At 46.3% G+C, this 24843-nt stretch overlaps 1 protein-coding gene and 2 pseudogenes across 1 annotated transcript; all 3 read left to right on the top strand.

Annotated features, from left to right (window-relative positions):
- The first annotated feature begins 5181 nt into the window (after nucleotides 1-5181).
- LOC112132927 (small nucleolar RNA U13) lies at nucleotides 5182-5292 on the top strand (annotated as a pseudogene).
- Nucleotides 5293-13630: 8338 nt separating this feature from the next.
- LOC112132929 (small nucleolar RNA U13) lies at nucleotides 13631-13728 on the top strand (annotated as a pseudogene).
- Nucleotides 13729-14319: 591 nt separating this feature from the next.
- VHL (von Hippel-Lindau tumor suppressor) lies at nucleotides 14320-24357 on the top strand (the record flags this gene model as incomplete). The annotated part of the gene is given in 3 exon segments (NM_001132918.1): nucleotides 14320-14724; nucleotides 19088-19210; nucleotides 22086-24357. Coding segments are annotated over 3 exon segments (642 nt in total). The 3' UTR covers nucleotides 22265-24357.
- Between the last annotated feature and the right edge of the window lie 486 nt (nucleotides 24358-24843).

The raw sequence follows: 24843 nt of genomic DNA, 5'->3' as shown, positions 1-24843 counted from the left end.
TGGTCACCTGTAGTCCCAGCTACTCGGGAGGCTGAGGTAGGAGAATGGCGTGAACCTGGGAGGCGGAGCTTGCAGTGAGCTGAGATTGTGCCACTGCACTCCAGCCTGGGCGACAGAGCAAGACTCCATCTCAAAAAAAAAAGTCTACCTCAAGCCAAATTTCCCCCTGAAAGTTTTCCTGGACTTGACTTTTTCATTTAGTATTGCCCTTTTCCTCTTCTCAGTTCCTCCCAATCCTACCATGCTGACACTGTGCTTCAGCTCTGGATTTGATCCTGATATGGATTTGTCTCTGATTTAGCATGTGCACCCTAGAATAGAAATGAACATCTTTGGCCAGGTGCAGTGGCTCTCATGCCTGTAATCCCATCACTTTGGCCGGGTGGATCACTTGAGGTCAGGAGTTCAAGACCAGCCTGGCCAACGTGGCGAAACCCGGTCTCTACTAAAAATACAAAAATTAGCTGGGCATGGTGGCAGGTGCTTGTAATCCCAGCTACTCAGGAGGCTGAGGCAAGAGAATCGCTTGAACCTGCAGAGATTGCAGTGAGCTGAGATCACGCCACTGCACTCCAGCCTGCTGGGCAACAAAGAGAGACTCTGTCTCAAAAAAAAAGTAGTTCTAAAGTTCAAGTTTTAGGTTATCCGGTACCGTCAGTTTAAAAGACACATTGATTTAATAGCAGACAGGTGCTTAAAAAAAAGCATTGAGTTCCTGCTATATGCAAGGACTAGCATGATACAGTAATGGAGGCAAAAGTGATGGTATACTAGGCAGAAAAAGCTCTTCTTTTTATGACATTACATGTGAAAATGCTCAATACATTTTTTATTGGCTTATAGATATTAATCTTAATTGGCCAGGCACAGTGGCTCATGCCTGTAATCCCAGCACTTTGGGAGGCTGAGGCAGGTGAATCACTTGAGGTCAGGAGTTCGAGACCAGCCTGACCAGCATGGTGAAAACCCGTCTCTACTAAAAATACAAAAAAAATTAGCCAGGCATGGCTAATTTGAGACGGAGTTTGAGACCAACCTGGGCAATGTGGCAAGACCCCATCTCCACTAAAGATACAAAAATTAACTGGGCATGGTGGCACGCACCTGTAGTCCCAGCTACTCAGGAGGCTGAAGTAGGAGGATTGCTTGAGCCTAGGAGGTGGAAGCTGCAGTGAGCTGAGATTGCACCACTGCACTCCATCCCGGGCAACAGAGTATTACCCTGTCTTAAAAAAAAAAAATCTTGTGAGTGGAAAATGAGCTAAATTTTAAATTTTCCTCTAAGCCATTCATAGGCACCTTCAAGGGAACCTCTTCATGCCTGTATACTTTGAAATGTTTTTTACCCTATAATTTGGTTTAATTCACTTATTTACTGAAAAGCTGAAAAGTAAGAGGTTTGAACCCATGAGCTATTAGGCATAGATTGCAAGTCCCTTGATAATAAAGCGGTTTTCAGTCTGTCTTTAAAAATTAAGCTTGGGCCGGGCGCTGTGGCTCACGCCTATAATCCCAGCACTTTGGGAGGCCAAGGTGGGCGGATCCGAGGTCAAGAGATCGAGACCATCCTGGCCAACATGGTTAAAGCGGATTTCAGAAGCAGGAAAAAATAGGGAGCTTATTGTCTGGCTGATCGTTAGAGAAGTACCCAGTTCTGTCATTCCACTCTTGTTACTCAGACCTTTAACTGCCCATGTTTATTTCACCAAGCTAAAGAAGTATACTACAGGTTGATGATCCCCATTCTGAAAATCTGAAATGCTTCCAAATCTAAAACTTTTTGAGCACTGACATGGCACTCAAAGGAAATGCCCATTGGAGCATTCTGGATTTTGGATTAGGGATGCTCAACGAGTAAGCATATAAGGATGTTCCAAAAGTATTTCAGATTTCCAAAAGCTGAAAAAATCCCAAATCCAAAACACCTCTGGTCCCAAGCATTTCAGATAATACTCAGCCTGTACTATAAGCCACACTAAGTGGAGTACAGGCCAGGCGTGGTGGCTCACACCTATAGTCCTAGCACTTTGGGAGGCTGAGGCAGGAGGATTGCTTGAGCCCAGGAATTTGAGACCAGCCTGGGCAACATAGTGCAACCCCTGTCTATAAAAGCAGTTTTTAAATTAGGAGGGTGTGGTGGCACAAGCCTATAGTCCCAGCTACTGGGGAGGCTGAAGTAGGAGGATCACTTGAGCCCATGAAGGTCGAGGCTGCAGTGAGCCATGATCATGCCACTGCATTCCAGCCTTCGTGACAGAGTAAGACACCATCTCAAAAACATGGTGTGGGGGCTGGGTGCTGAGGCTTATGGCTCCCAGCACTTTGGGAGGCCCAGGTGGATGGATCACTTGAGGCCAGAAGTTCAGCACCAGCCTGGCCAACAGCAAAACCCTGTCTCTACAATAAAAAAAAAAAATAGAAAAAATAAACAAATAAACATGGCGGTGGGGACAGGAAGCCTGTTGTTCATCTCTAGGCTCCTTCCCAGTATTTATACTCAGATTCATGCTGTTGCCTGCAAAAAAGGTTGGCCCCCAGTTGCCTCTGGATAATATGACTTAGAAAATTTGCTCTGGCAATTTGCAGACAATTGCTGCCGTCAATAATTGTACAAAAATACATGGCTGGGTGCAGTGGCTCACACCTGTAATCCCAGCATTTTGGGAGGCCAAGGTGGGCAGCTCGCTTGAGGTCAGGAGTTCGACACCAGCCTGGTCAATATGGTGAAACCCCGTCTCTACTAAAAATGAAAAAGAAAAATTAGCCCGGCTTGATGATGTGTGCCTGTAATCCCAGCTACTCGGGAGGCTGAGGCACAGGAATCGCTCGAACCTTGGAGGTGGAATTTGCAGCGAGTTGAGGTCACGCCACTGCACTCCAGCCTGGGCAACAGAGCTGGATACTGTCTCAAAACAACAATAACAGCAACAACAACAACTAACATCTGAAGGCCATATGACTGTCAAGTAGATTATACAATAAGAAAGGCTGATTTAGAGTTCTTAGGTTTTTTTGTTGTTGTTCGTTTTTTTTGTTGGTTTGTTTGTTTGTTTTTGAGACAGGGTTTGGCTCTGTTACCCAGGCTGGAGTGCAGTGGCGCAATCTTGGCTCACTGCAACCTCCGCCTCCCAGGTTCAAGCGATTCTCATGCCTCAGCCTCCTGAAGAGCTGAGATTACGGGTATGCACCACCAGGCCCAGCAAATTTTTGTATTTTTAGTAGAGACAGGGTTTCACCAGGTTGGCCAGGCTGGGCTTTCTTTATTTAATTTTTCTTTATTTATTTGTTTTCTTTGTTTTTAGAGACAGGGTCTCACTATGCTGCTTAGGCTGGTCTCAAACTCCTGGGCTCAAGCAATCTTCCCGCCTTGGCCTCCCAAAGTGTTGGGATTACAGGCATGAGCCACTGTGCCCGGCTGGTTTATTTTCTAATGAAAAGTTACCCTGGAGGATCACTTGAGGCCAGGAGTTTAAGACCAGCCTGGGCACCATAGTGAGACACCGTATCTGCTAAAAAAAAAAAAAAAAAAAAAAAAAAAAGTAAAGTCACCCTGTGCACTAAATTGGCAAAAGATTAGGACTAGCAAGAATTAAAACTCACAGAACATTAGGCTGAGAAAGAATCTTAGAGATAATCTAGTCTGCCCCTGCCATTCTAGGAATATAGAAGCAAACCCAGACAGGTTGAGTGACATGTCCATCTTGGTGGCAAAGCCAAAACTAAAACCTTATTCCCAGGTCAGTGCAGAGCCACTCAGAGTCTCATAAATCAGTTTTGTGTTTTCTGTACCATACTGGCCCTCTATTAGCCTCTCTCTGGATCTCACTGATACCTTGAGAGTGCAAAAAAACCAATTGTTTGTTACATTTATCTGAGTGGTGGTATCCATTGGCATCAACATTTGCATTTAGGACAAAGTTGTCTTTGGCTCCTTTGAGCTTGCTAAGACTATCAAGCGTGAAGCTTGTATTGTGTCTCAGCTGTATCTTCCAACCATAACAGTTTTTTAAAAAATAATTTTATTGGATAGGTGTGGTGGCTTATGCGTGTAATCTCATTACTTTGGGAGGCTGAGATGGGAGGATTGCTTGAGCCCAGGAGTTTTGAGGACAAACTGGGCAACCCAGAGAGACCTCCACCACAAAAAATAAAATTAGGTGGGTGTGGTGGTGCATGCCTGTAGTCCCAGTTACTCATGGGGCTGAGGTGGGAGAATCGCCTAGGCCCAGGAGGTCATGGCCATAGTGAGCCAAGATCACACCACTGCACTTCAGCCTGGGTGACAGAGCAAGACCCTGTCTCAATAAATAAATAAATGAAATGAAACGTTTCAATTCAATAAATGATAAATACTTCAGTGTAGCTTTCACAAACATTTTGCCTAAGAAGTTGTTTATTAGCATTAAATACATTCTATGTCTATTATGTGTGAAGCACTGGAGATAAAATGAGAAACAGTTTCTACTCTTATGGAGCTTATAGTGTAGTCATTTATTCACTGCATGTTCTCAAAGCAAAAGACACTAGAATGACATTTGCAGAAAAACCTCAGGAAAACGCAACATACACAAAGGAGCAATGCAGTATCAACTTCACTGTATGATAAAGATACCATAGGCCAAAATTGCATTGTACATGGAAATGATGTTCGGGTTTTTGTTGTTGTTGTTGTTGTTGTTTCTTTACCATTGTAAAAGTAATATATCACCACATATACATTATGGACATACACATGCATTTGAAAAGCATTAACAATTGGCCTGAATAAATATATAAAGAACTATTAAAATACAGCAGTAAGAAAACAGCTAAATAAATGGACGAAATATTTGAACTGACACCTTGAAGACAAAAAACAGGCTGGGCGCGGTGGCTCACACCTGTAATCCCAGCACTTCGGGAAGCCAAGGCAGGTGGATCACCTGAGGTGAGGAGTTCAACATCAGCCTGGCCAACATGGTGAAACTCCGTCTCTACTAAAAATACAAAAATAGGCCAGTTGTGGTGGTGCACATCTATAGTCCCAGCTACTCAGGAGGCTGAGGCAGGAAAATCACTTGAACCTGGGAGGCGGAGGTTGCGCCACTGCACTCCAGACTGGGCGACAGAGTGAGAGTCCGTCTCACAAAAAAAAAAAAAAAAAAAAAAACAAAAACAAGAATGGCAAACAAAATACAACAGATTTTTTCATAGTTCATAGTTCATAAGCATGATGAGTGGGTTTTCACGTTCATGTGTGAGGTGTGCCTCCCTCAAACCTTGTTATGATGTCAACACATTGCCTATCTGATGTGAGAAGAAGTAAAAAAACAGCGAAAAGGCAGTTTACAGAATGGGAGAAAACATTTGTAAATCATACATCCAATAAGGAGTTAATATTCAAAATATATAAGGACCTCAATAGCAAGGAAACAATTTTAAAATGGGCAAAGGACCTAAGTAGACATTTCTCAACAGAAGACATTAAATGGCCAAAAGATAAGTGTTGGTGAGGATGTGGATAAAATAGAACCCTCCCAGGTTCTTGGTGGGAATGTATATTAGTACAGCCATTATGGCAAACAGTTTGGAGGTTCCTGGAAAAACTAAAAATGGAATTACCATGTGATCCAACAATCTCACTTCTGGGTATATATACATAGGAAATGAAAATCAGTATTTTGAAGAGATATCTGCACTCCCATGTTCATTGCAGCACTATTCACAATAGCCACACTATGGAATCAAGTGTCCATTGCCAGAAGAATGGATAAAGAAAATGTGGGCCAGGCGCGGTGGCTCATGCCTGTAATCCAGCACATTGGGAGGCCAAGACGGGCAGATCAATTGAGGTCAGGAATTTGAGACCAGCCTGGCCAACACGGCAAAACCCCATCTCTACAAAAAATACAAAATTAGCCGGGCGCAGTGGTGGGCGCCTGTAATCCCAGCTACTCTGGAGGCAGAGGCAGGAGAATCGCTTGAACCCAGGAGGCGGAGGTTGCAGTGAGCCGAGATCACGCCACTGCACTCCTCTTGGGCAACAAGAGCGAAACTCTGTCTCAAAAAAAAAAAAAAAAAAAAAAAAAAAAGAAAAGAAAAAGAAAGAAAAAAAGAAGATAAATACTGCACGTTCTCACTTATATGTGGATTTTTTTTTTTTTTTTTTTTTTTTTTTTTTTTTTTTTTTGAGACAGAGTCTCACTCTATCGTCCAGGCTGCAGTGCAGTGGCGTGATCTCAGCTCACCGCCACCTCTGCCGCCTGGGTTCAAGCGATTCTTCTGCCTCAGCCTCCCGAGTAGCTGGGATTACAGGCGCCTGCCACAGCGCCTGACTAATTTTTGTATTTTTAGTAGAGACGAGGTTTCACCATCTTGGCCAGGCTGGTCTTGAACTCCTGACCTCGTGATCCACCCTCCTCGGCCTCCCAAAGTGCTGGGATTACAGGTGTGAGCCACCACGCCCGGCCGGAATTTTTAAAATAAACTGGCCGGGTGCAGTGGCTCACGCCTATAATCACAACACTTTGGGAGCCAAGGCGGGCAGATTATCTCAGGTCAGGAGTTCAAGACCAGCCTGACCAACATGAAGAAACCCTGTCTCTACTAAAAACACAAAATTAGCCAGGCGCGGTGGTGCATGCCTATAATCCCAGCTACTCGGGAGGCTGAGGCAGGAGAACCACTTAAACCCAGGAGGCGGAGGTTGCGGTGAGCCGAGATCACGCCATTGCATTCCAGCCTGGGCAACAAGAGCGAAACTCCGTCTCAATCAATCAATCAATAAAATAAGTTGAACTCACAAAAGCAGAGTAGAATGGTGGTTGCCAGGGCCAGGGGAGTTGAGATGAAACAGGGAGATATTGGTCAAAGGGTACGAGTCACCCTTTTGGTTGGGAGGGATATATTCTGGACATCTGTTATACAGCATGATGACTATAGTTAATAAATAATGTATATTTGAAAATTGCTAAGAGTGTAGTTTTTTTTTTTTTTTTTTTTTTAAAGAAGGGTCTTGCTCTGTCGCCCAGGCTGGAGTGCAGTGGTGCGATCTCAACTCACTGCAACTTCCGCCTCCTGGGTGACAGAGCAGGAGCACCGTCATCTTGGACAAACACCACCACTTCAAGTTCCAGCTCCCTTTCTAGCCTCATGCATGTCAAGGAAATCACTTCTCTTCTAACCACAAGCAGCCAGAAAGAGCAGCCAGTAAAACACAGATAAGACAGCTTGGGCACAGAGGGAAGTAGGGGGAAAGTCTCTTGGGTAACTGCCAAACTTCATCCTCATACAATGTGCCCCAGTGAAACAGTGGGCCTTAATAAGCACATTCCTTTCCCTCAGGTGCACTAAGATAGGGACGCTAAAAGCAGACTCCGGGGATATGCCTGCAGCTGTAGAAAGATGTATGGGAACAGACAAAACAACTCTCCCTCCCAGATAAGCACAATAAAGAGACACAGAAGCAGTCGAAGCCTCTGATAAAACTCTCTCACCCTGAATCCTTAAAAACTCTTCAGTCTGTAAGATTGTGCAGTTTCTGACCTAACTTGGTCAGAAGTCCCTCCCAGGTTGGAAATAAACCTGCTGACTGTCAAGCCACCCTTCATGTTTCTCTACTTTTTCTTTAATTCTTACACTGGGTTCAAGCGATTCTCCTGCCTCAGCCCCGAGTAGCTGGGACTACAAGCACCCACCACCACGCTGGGCTACTTTTTGTATTTCTAGTAGAGACAGGGTTTCACCATGTTGGCCAAGCTGATCTCGAACTCCACACCTCAGATGATCTGCCTACAGTGGCCTCCCAAAGTCCTAGGATTACAGGCATGAGCCACCGTGCCCAGCCAAAAGAGTAGATCTTAAATGTTCTCACCACAAAAAAACTGAGGTGATAGATATGTTAGCTTTATTTTTTTAATTTTAAATTATTTTACAAGATAGAGATACGGTCTCACTATGTTGCCCAGGCTGGTCTTGAACTCTGGGCTCAAGCGATCCTCCCATCTAGGTCTCCCAAAGTGCTAGGATTAACAGACGTGAGCCTCTACACTTAGCCAGCTTGATTACTTTTTAATGGCAAACAAGCTCACGAAAACATGCTCAACATTGTTAGTCACTAGAGAAATGTGTCCAAAATTGGTGGGTTTTCGGTCTCACTGACTTCAAGAATGAAGCCGCAGACCCTTGTGGTGAGTGTTAACAGTTCTTAAAGGTGGCGTGTCCAGAGTTTGTTCCTTCTGATGTTTGGATGTGTCCGGAGTTGGTTCTTTCTGGTGGGTGCGTGGTCTCACTGGCTCAGGAGTTAAGCTGCAGACCTTCGCAGTTGAGTGTTACAGCTCTTAAGGCACTGCGTCTGGGGTTATTCGTTCCTCCTGGTGGGTCCCTGCTCTCTGTGGCTGCAGGAGTGAAGTTGCAGACCTTCACGATAAGTGCTACAGCTCATAAAGGCAACAGGGACCCAAAAAATTAGCAGTAACAGTGAAAGAACAAATCTGCCACAATGCAGAAGTGGACCCCACCAGGTTGCCAGTGGGGGGGTCCTCGGGCAGCCTGCTTTTATTCTCTTACCTGGCCCCACCCACATCCTGCTGACTGGTCCATTTTACAGAGAGCTGATTGGTCCATTTTACAGAGAGCTGATTGGTGCGTTTACAATCCCTGAGCTAAACACAAAGGTTCTCCAAGTCCCCACCATAGTAGCTAGTTACGGAGTGTCCACTGGCGCATTCACAAACCCTGAACTAGACACAGGATGCTGATTGGTGTGTTTACAAACCTTGAGCTAGATACAGAGTGCCAATTGGTGTATTTACAATCCCTTAGCTAGACATAAAGGTTCTCCAAGTCCCTACCAGACTCAGGAGCCCAGCTGGCTTCACACAGTGGATCCTGCACTGGGGCCGCCAAGTGGAGCTGTGTGCCAGTCCTGCGCCGTGTGCCCGCACTCCTCAGCCCTTGGGTGGTTGATGGGAATGGGCGCCATGGAGCAGGGGGCAGCGCTCGCCCGGGGAGGCTCGGGCTGCAAAGGAGCCCACGGAAGTGGGGGAGGCTTAGGCATGGCGGGCTGCAGGTCCGGAGCCCTGCCCCGCAGGGAGGCAGCTAAGGCCCTGCGAGAAATTGAGCACAGCAGCTGCTGGCCCAGGTGCTAAGCCCCTTACTACCCTGGGGCTTGCGGACAGGCCGCTCCGAGTGTGGGGCCCGCTGAGCCCACCTCCACCCGGAACTCGCTGGCTCGCAAACCCCCGCGCAGCTCCGGTTCCCGCCCACGCCTCTCCCTCCACACCTCCCTGTAAGCTGAGGGAGCCAGCTCCGGCCTTGGCCAGCCCAGAAAGGGGCTCCCACAGTGCAGCGGTGGGCTAGAGGGCTCCTCAAGTGCGGCCAGAGTGGGCGCCAAGGCTGAGGAGGCGCCGAGAGTGAGCGAGGGCTGCGAGGGCTGCCAGCATGTTGTCACCTCTCAGAAGTACAAATTAAACCGCAATGAGATACCACTATACATCAATTCGAATGCCTATTTTTTTTTTTTTTTTTTAAAAAGAACAAAACCCCAGGCCAGGCGCTGTGGCTCACACTTGTAATCCCAGCACTTTGGGAGGCCGAGGCGGGTGGATCACGACGTCAGGAGATCAATACCATCCTGGCTAACACGGTGAAACCCCGTCTCTACTAAAAATACAAAAAATTAGCTGGGTGTGGTGGCGGGCGCCTGTAGTCCCAGCTACTCGGGAGGCTGAGGCAGGAGAATGTCATGAACCTGGGAGGTGGAGGCTGCAGTGAGCCAAGATTGCGCCACTGTACTCCAGCCTGGGTGGCAGAGCGAGACTCTGTCTCAGAAAAAAAAAAGAACAAAACCTCAAATCTGATAATACCAACTGTAAACAAGAATGTGGAGCAACTGGACCAGTCATACATTGCTGGTGAGAATGCAAAATGATACAACTGCTCTGGGGAAACAGGTTAGCAATTTCTCATGAAGTTAAACATGTACTTACCGTTTGACCTAGCAATCTCCTTGGTGATTCTCACCGAAGAGAAACAAAACTTAGGTTTGCAAGAAACCTGTACACAAATGTATATAGCAACTTTATAATTGCTAAAAACTGGAAACCAATATCTTGTAGTTGGTAAGTAGATAGTGTGGAATACCCTTGGCAATAAAAATGAGTAAGTTGTTACTACAACTTGGATGAATCTCAAATGCGTTATGCTAAGTGAAAAAAAGCCAAACTCAAAAGGCTACATATGATACGATTTTGTTGTGTGACATTCTGGAAAGGCAGAACTATAGGGACAGAAGACAGATCAGTGGTTGCCAGGGATTAAGAGTGGAAGCAGAGTTTGACCATGAAGCAGTTTTGGGGCTGACAAGATATTCTGTTTTGTTTTGTTTTTTGAGACAGTCTCGCTTTGTCGCCCAGGCTGGAGTGCAGTGGCACGATCTCAGCTCACTGCAAAAACTGGAAACAAAGGAAGTAAATATGACAACATGCTAATTACATGTCATGAGGTTATCAGTATTTGCTTTATTATTGTACTTGTATATTTTAATTGGCAAAATATATCCCCCTTAGAGAAAATTTAGAAAAGACAGAAAAGGAGATAGAAAAAGTCACCAGTTGTCTTTATTTATTTATTTATTGAAATGGAGTCTTGCTCTGTCGCCCAGGCTGGAGCGCAGTGGCGTGATCTCGGCTCACTGCAAGCTCCGCTTCTCGGGTTCACGCCATTCTCCCGCCTCAGCCTCCCGAGTAGCTGGGACTACAGCTGCCCACTGCCATGCCCGGCTAATTTTGTTTTTGTATTTTTAGTAGAGACGGGGTTTCACTGCGTTAGCCAGGATGGTCTTGATCTCTTGACCTCATGATCCACCTGCCTTGGCTTCACAAAGTGCTGGGATTACAGGCATGAGCCACCATGCCCGGCCCACCAGTTGTCTTTAGACATTGTATTTTTTATTCTTTTCGCCTAATGAAAAGTGTACTGTAAGAAAAATTTTGCCTGTGGTTTTACTTAATATATTCTAAACTTGTTTCCTTTGCAACTTTTTCTTTTCTTTTCTTTTTTTTTGAGACAGAGTCTCGCTCTGTTACCCAGGCTAAGGTGCAGTGTCGCGATCACAGTTCACTGCAGCCTTGACCTCCCTGAGCTCAGGTGATCCTCCAGCCTCAGCCTCCTGAGTAGCTGGGACTACAGGTGCACCCATGCCTGGCTAATTTTTTGTATTTTTTTGTAGAGACAGGATTTCATCATGTTGCCCAGGCTAGTGTCGAACTCTTCAGCTCAAGTGATCTGCCCACCTCGGCCTCCCAGAGTGCTGGGATTACAGGCATGAGCCACCGTGCCTGGCCACCCCTTCCTCTTAAATGATCTTTGAAACATTATTTGCAATCTCAAAGCCTCCATTTATCTAAACAACTGGTTTCATTTTAGGGATGTAGGCATTTGTGTAATATTAAACTGTTATGTTTCACCTTGCTAGCATGGGAGTACAACTGAGGGGATGTTTGCATGAATCTTGTGAATTATGATGGCTCTGAGCCATTGTAATTTGATTAACAGAAGTCCTACTTTGGGGTTTATCTTATTTTTATTATTTATTTATTTATTTTTTGAGATGGAGTCTCACTCTGTCGCCCAGGCTGGAGTGCAATGGTGCTATCTGGGCTCACTGCAACCTCCGCCTCTGGGGTTTAAGTGATTCTCCTGCCTCAGTCTCCCGAGTAGCTGGGATTACAGGCGCAGGCTACCATGCTGGCTAATTTTTTGTATTTTTAGTAGAGATGGGATTTCACCATGTCGGCCAGGCTGGTCACGAACTCCTGACCTCAAGTGATGTGCTCACCTTGGCCTCCCAAAGTGTTGGGATTACAGGCGTGAGCCACTGCGTCTGGCCTACTTTGGGATTTGTCTCTACAATGTTTTCATGTTGTTAATGTAGCTGGGGGTCCAGCATCACTGCTGATCACTTAATCCTGCTGGAGGCCACCAGGATACACCATCTCTGTGTAGTGAGCTGTCAAGGAGAGCCCTAGGCAAAATTACTTAGGTTCATGGTGTCAGTGTTTTGTGGAGATGTCCAACTCCTGAGGTTCACTTGTACTGTCATTTTCTCCTAAGGCATCAGGTGATGAGCCTCTCTGATCCAGCATTTTGACTACCCTTTTCACATTTTTTTTTTTTTTTGAGACAGAGTCTGGCTCTGTTGCCCAGGCTGGAGTGCAGTGGCATGATCACAGCTTACTGCAGCCTCAACCTCCCAGGCTCAAGTGATCCTCCTGCTTCAGCCTCCTGAGTAGCTGGGACTACAGGTGCACGCCACTATGCCTGGCTAATTCTTTCATTTTTTTATAGAGACAGGACCTCGCTATGTTGCCCAGGCTGGTTCCAACTCCTGGACTCAAGTGATCCACCTGTCTCGGGCTCCCAAAATCTCGGGATTACAGGCGTATGGTTCCTGGCCTTCACATTCTTACATACCCTTCTGTTTCCTTAGCTGTGAAATGGAGATCATGTCATAGCCTTAATTCCTGTGGGATGCTTAGCACAGTGTCTGGCACTTGATATTTTCTTTCTACTTGAAATTTGTTTTTGAGCTGGGCACGGTGGCTCACACCTGTAATCCCAGCACTTTGGAAAACCAAGGCAGGCAGATTACCTGAGGTGAGGAGTTCGAGAGCAGCCTGGCAAACATGGTGAAACCCCGTTTCTACTAAAAGTACAAAAATTACCCGGGTGTGGTGGCACACACCTGTAATCCCAGCTACTCCAGAGGCTGAGGCACGATAATCACTTGAACTCGGCAGATGGAGGTTGCAGTGAGCTGAGCTCAAGCCACTGCACTCCAGCCTGGGTGATAAAGCGAGACTGTCTAAAAAAAAATATTATTTTTAACTAATATAAAACTCTCTGAACCCTTCTTTTTCTGAGCTTCTCCACTTGAGTCCATCCCACATCACTGAACATTTAATTACACAGAATTGTGTACCATCTTCCTTGACCCCCCAGATCTTTAGCCTTCTTTAGTACCCTGTCTCTTTTTGTCGTACTAGTCACAGTTGCAGTTTTTTTTTTTGAGACAGAGTCTCACTCTGTCACCCAGGCTGGAGTGCAGTAGCACAATCTCAGCTCACTGCAACTTCCGCCTCCCGGGTTCAAGCAATTCTCTTGCCTCAGCCTCCTAAGTAGCTGGGATTACATATGCACACCACCACGCCGGGCTAATTTTTGTATTTTTAGTAGAGACTGGGTTTCACCATGTTGTCAGGCTGGTCTCGAACTCCTGACCTCGTGATTAGCCCACCTCGGCCTCCCAAAGTGCTGGGATTACAGGCGTGAGCCATTGCACCCAGCCATAGTTGCAATTTTATTTGTGTGATTGATTACCGTATGACTCTTTTATTGAAGTGCAGTGAAGGCAGGAAACATGACCGGTTTTTACAATATTTTCAACACATCACCATAGGTGGTACATAGTAGGGCCTTAATAAATATTTGTAAAATGAACAAAGTTCATGAGTGTTTATGTTTGTAGTTTTAATTGCCCTAAAGTAAATATCTGATTTTCCAATTTCCACCAGAGTGCTCTGCACATAGTAGGTCTAATTATTTTTCCCTCTTTACTAATCACCCATGCCTTGTAAGAATTCAGTTAGTTGACTTTTTGTACTTTATAAGCGTGATGATTGGGTGTTCCCGTGTGAGATGTGCCACCCTTGAACCTTGTTATGACGTTGGCACATTGCGCGTCTGACATGAAGAAAAAAAAAATTCAGTTAGTCCACCAGGCACAGTGGCTAAGGCTTGTAATCCCTGCACTTTGAGAGGCCAAGGCAGGAGGATCACTTGAACCCAAGAGTTCGAGACCAGCCTAGGCAACATAGCGAGACTCCGTTTCAAACAACAAATAAAAATAATTAGTCGGGCATGGTGGTGCGCGCCTGTAGTACTCGGGAGGCTGAGGCGAGAGGATCGCTTGAGCCAGGGAGATCAAGGCTGCAGTGAGCCAAGCTCACTGCACTCCAGCCCGAATCTGTCGCGCCCCTGCACTCCAGCCCGGGCGACAGAGTGAGACCCTGTATCAAAACAAAACAAAACAAAACAAAAACCTGTATCAAAAAAAAACAAAACAAAAAAACAAACCTTAGAGGGGTGAAAAAAAAATGTATAGTGGAAATACAGTAACGACTTGGCCTACCCTCGACTCCGTTACAAGGGCCCCTGGCGCTGGGGGGATCCTTTTGCGCACGCGCACAGCCTCCGGCCGGCTATTTCCGCGAGCGCGTTCCATCCTCTACCGAGCGCGCGCGAAGACTACGGAGGTCGACTCCGGAGCGCGCACGCAGCTCCGCCCCGCGTCCGGCCCGCGAATCCCGCGGCGTCTGGCCCGGGTGGTCTGGGCCGCGGAGGGAATGCGCCGGAGGGCGGAGAACTGGGACGAAGCCGAGGTAGGCGCGGAGGAGGCAGGCGTCGAAGAGTACGGTCCTGAAGAAGACGGCGGGGAGGAGTCGGGCGCCGAGGAGTCCGGCCCGGAAGAGTCCGGCCCGGAGGAACTGGGCGCCGAGGAGGAGATGGAGGCCGGGCGGCCGCGGCCCGTGCTGCGCTCGGTGAACTCGCGGGAGCCCTCCCAGGTCATCTTCTGCAACCGCAGCCCGCGCGTCGTGCTGCCAGTATGGCTCAACTTCGACGGCGAGCCGCAGCCCTACCCAACGCTGCCGCCTGGCACGGGCCGCCGCATCCACAGCTACCGAGGTACTGGCCCGGCGCTTAGGCCCGACCCAGCAGGAACGATAGCATGGTCTGCTGAAGCCCCTCTACCGCCCCGGGGTCCATTTTGCAGACGGGGAACTGAGGCCCCTTGAGGCGGGACACATCCAGAGTGACGCTGCTCGCAAGCGTGAGAGCATTTTTTTTTTTTTTTTTTCCTGAGACGGAGTCTCGCTCTGTCGCCCAGACTGGAGTGCAGTGGCGCGATCTCGACTCACTGCAGCCTCCGCCTCCCGGGTTCAAGCGATTCTCCTGCCTCAGCCTCCTGAGTAGCTGGGATTACAGGCGCGCGCCACCGCGCCCGGCTGATTTTTATATTTTTAGTAGAGAGGGGATTTCACCATGTTGGTCAGGCTGGTCTCGAACTACTGACCTCGTGATCCGCCCGCCTCGGCCTCCCAAAGTGCTGGGATTATGGGTGTGAGCCTTTGCGCCCGGCCCAGAGCATTCTTTATAAGCATTTGAAGGTGGCTCCCCCCAGTCCTCCGCCCCACGTGTATTTTCCCCTAAAAGAAAACCTGCATCCTTAACACCCCATCTCTTCAGTCCTGATGACTCCGGTGGGCCAGTTCTGCATAGTCTCTGCCCTCATGGAGAACACATTCCTCCTGGGGAGACTGACAGATGCATAGACAGGAACAAGCCAGGGTCATGTTGGCGCCGGAAGAGCCGACCGTGTTTGGCGTGGGAAATTGACCTACCTGCCTGCTGGGAGATGGAGGGTTGCGGTTGTGTGGTTTCAGTTAAGGAGCACTTCCCAGAGAAGGAAGGGAGCAGGATGGAGTAGGAACTAGCCAACCCTAGGTAAGAGGTTCTAGACATGCGTGCGTTGAGACGTGGAGTCTTGGGAGAGGACGCTTAAGAGATGATTTTACCCCCAGGAATATGGGGGCATTGAATTTTTTTTTTTTTTTTTTTTTTTTTGAGACAGGGGTCTTGCTCTCCAAGCTGGAGTGCAGTGGCCCAAGCTAGAATGCAGTGGCGCGATTGCAGCTCATTGCGATATCTGCCACCTGGGGTCAAGTGATTCTCTTGCCTCAGCCTCCCGAGGAGCGGGGATTACAGGCGTGCGCCACCACTCCTGCCTAATTTTTTTTTAGTAGAGACTGGGGTTTCGTCATTTTGGCCAGGCTGGTCTCGAACTCCTGACCTCAGATGATCCACCCGCCTTGGCCTCCGAAAGTGCTGAGATTACAGGTGTAAGCCACTGCGCCCAGCCCTTTGAAAATTTTTTTTTCTCTCTCTGTCTCTCTCTCTCCCTCTCTCTCTCTCTCTCTATATATATATATTTTTTTTTTTTTTGAGGTGCAGTCTGGATCTGTCGCCCGACTGGAGTGCTGTTGCACAATCTTGGCTCACTGCAACCTCCGACTCCCTGATTCAAGCGATTCTCCTGCCTCAGCCTCTCGAGTAGCTGGGATTACAGGCATGCACTACCATGCCCAGCTAATTTTTGTATTCTTAGTAGAGACAGGGTTTCACCATGTTGGCCAGGATGGTCTCCATCTCCTGAGCTCGTGATCTGCCTGCTTCGGCCTCCCAAAGTGCTGGGATTACAGGTGTGAGCCACAACGCCCGGCCGAAAGTTTTTAAGCAGGGACATGACATTGTCGGATTTACGTACTGAAAAGCTCACCCAGGTTGCCAAGTGGTTTAGAGGGGAAAGACTACTGTGGAGGAAGCAGTTAGGTCGTTGTGAAAACCCAGGTGAGGAATAACTAGGCCTTACCTAAGGTGCAGGCAGTAATCTTCCCATGGCCTTTAAGCAGAGAAGTAGTCCTAGTGTCACTTAATCTTTACAAAGGATTTTTGCAAGGATCCTGATAGATCTTTTCTTCCTTGAGGGTGATATACTTAATACACTTTTACACCAGACTTCTAATGTTAGATGAAGAACACAGTATTTCCAGGGATCAACATTTCTGTAGGTTCCTATTTTATATAGGAAATTGTATACATTTTGTATTTTACTCCAAAATTTTTCTGTGCCCGATTTAATATAAAAATTTATTGAGGCTGGGTGCAGTGGCTCATGCCTGTGATCTCAGCACTTTGGGAGGCTGAGGCAGGAGGATTTCTTGAGCCCAGGAGCTGGAGACCAGCCTGTGCAACATAGTGAGACCCTGTCTGTATTTAAAAAAAAAATAAAAATTTCTTGAAAAATTAGCAGGGCACATTCCTGCCTTTAGTCCCAGTTACTTGGGAAGCTGAGGCAGGAAGATCACCCGAGCCCAGGAGTTGGAGGCTACAGTGAACTATGATGGTGTCTCTGAATAGTTGCTGTACTCTAGTCTGGTAACATAGCAAGACCCTGACTCTCTATCTTGTCTTTTTTTTTTTCTTTTTTTGAGACAGGGTGTCCTGCTGTTGCCTGGGCTGGAGTGTGGAGGCTGGAGTTTGGTGGCATGATCACCACTCATTGCACCCTTAACGCGGGCTCAAGCAGTCCTCCCAGAGCTTCAGCTTCCCAAAGTAGGTGGGACTATAGGCATGCTCCACTATGTCTGGCTAATTTCTTTTTTTATTTTTATTTTTAGTAGAGATGAGGTCTTGCTATGTTGCCCAGGTGGAGACTTCATCTCTTTTTTTTTTTTTTTTAATTTTTTATTATACTTTAAGTTCTAGGGTACATGTGCACAATGTGCAGGTTTGTTACTTATGTATACATGTGCCATGTTGGTGTGTTGCACCCAGAGAGACCTCATCTCTTAAAAAAAGAAAATAAAATTACTTTTGAAGGTACTTAATGCACTGAATTGTACATTTACAAATGGTTGAAATGGTAAATGTTTGAGGCAGGTGGATCCACCTGAGATCACGAGTTCAAGACCAGCCTGACCAATATGGTGGAACCCTGTCTCTACTAAAAATACAAAAGTTAGCTGCCTGTGGTGGCATGCGCCTGTTTAGTCCCAGCTACTCGGGAGGCTGAGGCAGGAGAATTGCTTGAACCTGGGAGGCGGAGGTGGCAGTGAGCCAAGATCACGCCACTACACTCCAGCCTGGGCAACAGAGCAAGACTCTGTCTCTAAATAAATAAATAAAATGGCAAATTTTATGTATATTTTACCACAATTTAAAAAATTACCAGTTTACATTTCTTAAAATTTCCCACCAAATCTGTAAGTAAATTTATGCCCCGAGGAACAAGTGCTATATTTATTCTGAGACAACCTCCTCCTTCCTTAAACAGAATCTTAGGGCTGAGGCTTGCTTCCTGCCCTGTTTTGTATGTGATGTATGTATTTTGAAAATTCTGGGCCGGGTGCAGTGGCTCACTCCTGTAATCCCAGCACTTTGCGAGGCCGAGGTGGGCGATCACAAGATCAGGAGATCGAGACCATCCTGGCTAATACGGTGAAACCCTGTCTCTACTGAAAATACAAAAAATTAGTCGGGCGTGGTGGCAGGCACCTGTGGTCCCAGCTACTTGGGAGGCTGAGGCAGGAGAATGGCATAAACCCGGGAGGCGGAGCTTGCAGTGAGCTGAGATCGTGCCACTGCACTCCAGCCTGGGCGACAGAGCGAGACTGCGTCTCAAAAAAAAAAAAGAAAAAGAAAAGAAAATTCTGGTATAATTTACATACAGTAAAATGCACAGATCTTAGGGTTTGATGAGTTTTCTCTTGACATGTTTTTGCACTTCCTTGTTTTTGAGAAGCACTGATTTGAGAAGTCAGTGGCTTTCTCTCTTTAGTTTGCAGGGTTTGCTGTGATTTGCAATCATGTACTTGACCTAGGCTTCCCTTTTCCACCATGGTAGCAGAAAGGGCATGGGATTTAGAGCTTCAAGTACGTGCTCTTTGCTTACTGTCTTATACCTTGAGCATGTCACTTCTCCTCTCAGACCTGTTTTCTCATCTGTAAATGGATCTGTTGTGAGGACTGACTGAGATAATGTTACTAGAAGGGCTTTGTATGATATTTAAGCAGAGTGAGAGGTAAGCTTTTTGTGTAGGTCAGGGGAAATGGAGAAAATAGGTGCCCTGACTCAGACCAGTCTGGCTCTTTTTTTTTTTTTTTTTGGAGATGGAATCTTGCTCTGTTGCCCAGGTGGGAGTGCAGTGGCGCGATCTCGGCTCACTGCAAGCTCCATCTCCCGGGTTCACGCCATTCTCCTGCGTCAGCCTCCCGAGTAGCTGGGACTACAGGCGCCCACCACCACACCCAGCTAATTTTTTTGTATTTTTAGTAGAGACGAGGTTTCACCGCGTTAGCCAGGACGGTCTCCATCTCCTGACCTCGTGATCCACCCGCCTCGGCCTCCCAAAGTGCTGGGATTACAGGTGTGAGGCACCGCGCCCGGCCACCAGTGTGGCTCCTTAACAACCTTTGCTTGTCCTGATAGGTCACCTTTGGCTCTTCAGAGATGCAGGGACACACGATGGGCTTCTCGTTAACCAAACTGAATTATTTGTGCCATCTCTCAATGTTGACGGACAGCCTATTTTTGCCAATATCACACTGCCAGGTACTGACGTTTTACTTTTTAAAAAGATAAAGTTGTTTGTTGTAGTAAGTACAGGATAGGCCACTTGAAAAATTAAGCCCAGTCCTTAATTTTTGCCTGATGTCAGGCAAGGTATCCAATCTTTTTGTATCCTATTCTCTACCATAAATAAAATGGAAGTGATGTATTTGTATGTTATGTGTTAAAGATGTTATGGTGTCTCAAAAGCACTTTGGGCTCTTAAGAGACAAGCAAAATTAAAGTATCATATCATAGGTTAGTTATGTAGAATTGTAGAATTATGAATGCCTTTTGTTTCCCTGGCTGAATTGTGCCCTGGCGTTCCAGGAGAACAATGTGTAGAGCATGAGATATTTTGGCTTATTTGTTGTTGACTTCTAATGTTTTTTTATTTTTTTGAGACAGAATCTTGCTGTGTTGGCTAGGCTGGAGTGCAGTGGCGCAATCTCAGCTCACTGCAACCTCCGCCTACTGGGTTCCAGCGATTCTCCTGTCTCAGCCTCCCGAGTAGCTGGGACCACAGGCGTGTGCCACCCACTCCGCTAATTTTTTGCATTTTTAGTAGAGACGGGGTTTCACCGTGTTAGCCAGGATGGTATTGATCTCCTGACCTCGTGATCCACCCACCTCGGCCTCCCAAAGTGCTGGGATTACAGGCGTCAGCCACAGCACCTGGCCTATGTACTTTTAATTTAACACAATCAACCTCACAGTGCCAATCAGAGGTGTTTATTTTTATTTTTATTTTTATTTTTAGAGAGTCTCACAGTGTCATCCAGGCTGGAGTGCAGTGGTGTGATTTCAGCTCACTGCAACCTCTGCATCCCAGGTTCAAGTGATTCTCCTGCCTCAGCCTCCTGGGTAGCTGGGGTTATAGGTGCCTGTCACCACACCTGGCTAATTTTTGTATTTTTAGTGGAGATGAGGTTTCACCATGTTGGCCAGGCTGATCTTGAACTCCTGACCTCAGGTAATCCGCCCACCTCAGCCTCCCAAAGTGCTGGGATTACGGGATTACAGATGTGAGCCACTGCGTCCAGCCTGTTTTTTTTTTTTTTTTTTTTAATCATTGAAGATTGGTATAATACTTCACTATTTGTTTGAAGCTCAAATGATTTTATCAGGGTAAACCCTAATAAACTGATGTTTCCTATGGGTATAAAAAAACTCACTAAAGACCAGCAATGTATGGTGGCTCATGCCTGTAATCATGCCTGTAATTCCAGCACTTAGGGAGGCTGTGGCAGGAGGGTTGCTTGAGACCAGGAGTTCTTGACCAGCCTGGACAACAAAGTGAGACCCCAGCTCCACAAAAAATTTTTTTTTTAATTACCTGGGCATCTTAGCATATGCCTGTGGTCACAGCTATTTCGGAGGCTGAGGTGGGAGGATCCCTTGAGCCCAGGAGTTTGAGGCTGCAGTGAGCCATGATCACACCACTGCACTCCAGCCCAGGTGACAGAGTGAGATCCTGTCTCAAAAAAAGAAAAAAAAAAAACTCACAAACCCCCCAAATACATGGGTTTCATAGGATTCAAACTAATATGTGTGTATACTTCCTGTTTTAAGGAAGTAGATACATAAAAATGAGCATTGCTGAGTTAAATTTGGTAAATTTGCCTTATAGAATACCCTTGAGTACGTTTCCAGTGAGTGTAAAATAGGAATTGGGATACCCAATTCAGTTGTACTAGATTTTCTAAGTGCACGTTGTTTTGGTTATGTGTTTTGTGACTACCACCCCAAAACTAATAAAAACTAATAACCACCTTTTTTTTTTTTTTTTTTTTGAGACAGAGTCTCACTGTGTCACCCAGGCTGGAGTGTAGTGGCATGTGATCTTGGCTCACTGCAACCTCTGCCTCTCGGGTTCAAGCGATTCTCCTGCTTCAGCAGCTGGGACTGCAGGTGTGCACCACCAAGCCTGGCTAATTTTTTGCATTTTAGTGGAGACGGGGGTTTCACCATGTTGACCAGGCTGATCTTGAACTCTTGAGCTCAGGCAGTCTGCCTGCTTCAGCCTCCTAAAGTGCTAGGATTACAGGCGTGAGCCACCGCGCCCAGCCCACCATTTTATTTGTTCATAATTCTGTAGTCCAGGCTGGGCTCAGCTAGGCAGTTACTCTGCTGGTGGTAGTCGTTGGTGTGGCTGCCTTTTGCTGGCAGCTGGGGGCTGGGCCTGTCCCTCTTTTTTTTTTTTTCTCTTTTCTTTTTTTTCGAGATGGGGTCTCCCTCTGTCACCCAGGTTGGAGTGCAGTGGCATGATCTTAGCTCACTGCAACCTCTGCCTCCAGGGCTCAAATGATCCTCCCACCTCAGCCTCCCCAGTCACTGGGACTGCAGGCATGTGCCACCATGCCTGGCTAATTTTTTGTATATTTTGTAGAGACGGGGTTTCGCCATGTTGCCAGGCTGGTCTCGAACTCCTGAGCTCAGGCGATCTACTCACGTTGGCCTCTCAAAGTGTTGGGATCACAGGCATGAACCACCATGCCTGGCCAGGGCCTGTTCCTCTTTATGTGGTCTCTCTAGCAGGATAGCTCAGGGCTTTCAAAAGTATAAAAGCAGAAGTCGACAGGCCTTTTTAAGGCTTTGGCCCAGAATTGCCATTGTCACTTCATCCACATTCAGTTAGTTAAAGCAATCACAAGCCCAGCCCATTTCAAGGCGAAATTACTACAGAGGCATGAACACCATGAGGTGTCCACAGGGGGCCATCAGCATAACACACTGCCACATACATTCACTCACTTTTTTTCTTTAACCTAAAGTGAGATCCATCAGTAGGAAAGGTAAGTTGTTGGCAAAGCCTCTTGTTCATTCCTTGTACTGAGACCCTAGTCTGCCACTGAGGATTTGGTTTTTGCCCTTCCAGTGTATACTCTGAAAGAGCGATGCCTCCAGGTTGTCCGGAGCCTAGTCAAACCTGAGAATTACAGGAGACTGGACATCGTCAGGTCGCTCTACGAAGATCTGGAAGACCACCCAAATGTGCAGAAAGACCTGGAGCGGCTGACGCAAGAGCACATTGCACATCAACGGATGGGAGATTGAAGATTTCTGTTGAAACTTACACTCTTTCATCTCAGCTTTTGATGGTACTAATGAGTCTTGATCTAGATACAGGACTGGTTCCTTCCTCAGTTTCAAAGTGTCTCATTCTCAGAGTAAAATAGGCACCATTGCTTAAAAGAAAGTTAACTGACTTCACTAGGCATTGCGATGTTTAGGGGCAAACATCACAACATGTAATATAATGCCTGCCCATTAGAGAAGTATTTATCAGGAGAAGGTGGTGGCATTTTTGCTTCCTAGTAAGTCAGGACAGCTGGTATGTAAGGAGGTTTGTATAAGTAATTCACTGGGAATTGCAGCGTATCGTTTAATTTTAAGAAGGCATTGGCATCTGCTTTTAATGGATGTATAATCCATTCTGCATCCGTAGTGGCTGGTGGCTTGTCTGCCTCCTGCTTTGGGAAGACTGAGGCATCCTTGAGGCAGGGACAAGTCTTTCTCCTCTTTGAGACCCCAGTGCCTGCACATCATGAGCCTTCAGTCAGGGTTTGTCAGAGGAACAAACCAGGGGACACTTTGTTAGAAAGTGCTTAGAGGTTCTGCCTCTATTTTTGTTGAGGGGTGGGAGAGGGGACCTTAAAATGTGTACAGTGAACAAATGTCTTAAAGGGAATCATTTTTATAGGAAGCATTTTTTATAATTTTCTAAGTTGTGCACTTTTCTCAGTCCACTCTTGTCGAAGTGCTGTTTTATTACTGTTTCTAAACTAGGATTGACATTCTACAGTTGTGATAATAGCATTTTTGTAACTTGCCATCCGCACAGAAAAGAGGAGAAAATCTGCATGTTTGATTATGGTATTAATGGGCAAATAAGTTTTTGCTAAATGTGAATATTTCTGTTCCTTTTTGTAAATATGTGACATTCCTGATTGATTTGGGTTTTTTTGTTGTGTTGTTTTGTTTTGTTTTTTTGAGACGGAGTCTCGCTCTTGTCACCCAGGCTGGAATGCAGTGGCGCCATCTCGGCTCGCTGCAACCTCTGCCTCCTGGGTTCACGCGATCCTCCTGAGTAGCTGGGATTACAGGCGCCTGCCACCATGCTGGCTAATTTTTGTACTTTTAGTAGAGACAGTGTTTCGCCATGTTGGCCAGGCTGGTTTCAAACTCCTGACCTCAGGTGATCCGCCCACCTCAGCCTCCCAAAATGCTGGGATTACAGGCGTGTGGGCCACCGTGCCTGGCTGATTCAGCATTTTTCATCAGGCAGGACCAGGTGGCACTTCCACCTCCAACCTCTGGTCCTACCAGTGGATTCATGGAGTAGCCTGGAATGTTTCATAGTTTTCTAAATGTACAAATTCTTATAGGCTAGACTTAAATTCATTAAATCCAATACTTCTATCAGACTCAGTTTTTTGTAACTAATAGCTTTTTTTTCCCATTTTTATTCTACTCCTTCCCTAATAGCTTTTTAAAAAAATCTCCCCAGTAGAGAAACATTTGGAAAAGACAGAAAACTAAAAAGGAAGAGAAAAGATCCCTATTAGATACACTGCTTAAATACAACCACATTAACATTTTGAGCTATTTCCTTTCAGCCTTTTTAGGGCATATTTTGGTTGGTTTTTACATAGTTGAGATTGTACTGTTTATACAGTTTTATACCCTACTTTTTCATTTAACTTTATAACTTAAATATTGCTCTGTGTTATTATAAGCTTTTCACAAACATTAGTATAGTCTTCCTTTTATAATTAATGTTTGTGGGTATTTCTTGGCATGCATCTTTAATTCCTTATGCTAGCCTTTGGGCACAATTCCTGTGCTCAAAAATGAGAGTGATGGCTGGCATGGTGGCTCCCGCCTGTAATACTTTGGGAAGCCAAGGTAAAAGGATTGCTTGAGCCCAGAACTTCAAGATGAGCCTGGGCTCATAGTGAGAACCCATCTATACAAAAAATTTTTAAAAATTAGCGTGGCGGCACACATCTGTAATCCTAGCTGCTTGGCAGGCTGAGGTGAGAAGATCATTGGAGTTTAGGAATTGGAGGCTGCAGTGAGCCATGAGTATGCCACTGCACTCCAGCCTGGGGGACAGAGCAAGACCCTGCCTCAAAAAAAAAAAAAAAAAAAAAAATCAGGCCAGGCATGGTGGCTCACGCCTGTAATCCCAGCACTTTGGGAGGTCGAGGTGGGCAGATCACCTGAGGTCAGGAGTTTGAGACGAGCCTGGCCAACATGGTGAAACCCCGTTTCTACTAAAAATACAAGAATTAGCCGGGTGTGGTGGCGCACGCCTGTAATCCCAGCTACTCAGGAGGCTGAGGCAGGAGAATCACTTGAACCCAGGAGGCAAAGGTTGCAGTAAGCTGATATCGCACCATTGCACTCCAGCCTGGGTGACAGAGCGATACTCTTGTCTCAAAAAAAAAAAAAAAAATTCAAATCAGAGTGAAGTGAATGAGACACTCCACAGTTTTCCTTCTACTCCAAATTTCAACTGATTTTAGCTCCTCCTTTCGACATTCAACAAATAGTCTTTTTTTTTTTTTTTGAGATGGAGTCTCGCTCTGTTGCCCAGGCTGGAGTGCAGTGGTGCAATCTCTGCTCACTAC

This window comes from Pongo abelii, chromosome 2 (genome assembly GCF_028885655.2).
Source record: "Pongo abelii isolate AG06213 chromosome 2, NHGRI_mPonAbe1-v2.0_pri, whole genome shotgun sequence".
NCBI classification, from domain to species: Eukaryota; Metazoa; Chordata; class Mammalia; order Primates; family Hominidae; genus Pongo; species Pongo abelii.
This window is presented reverse-complemented; position numbering and strand designations above follow the sequence as displayed.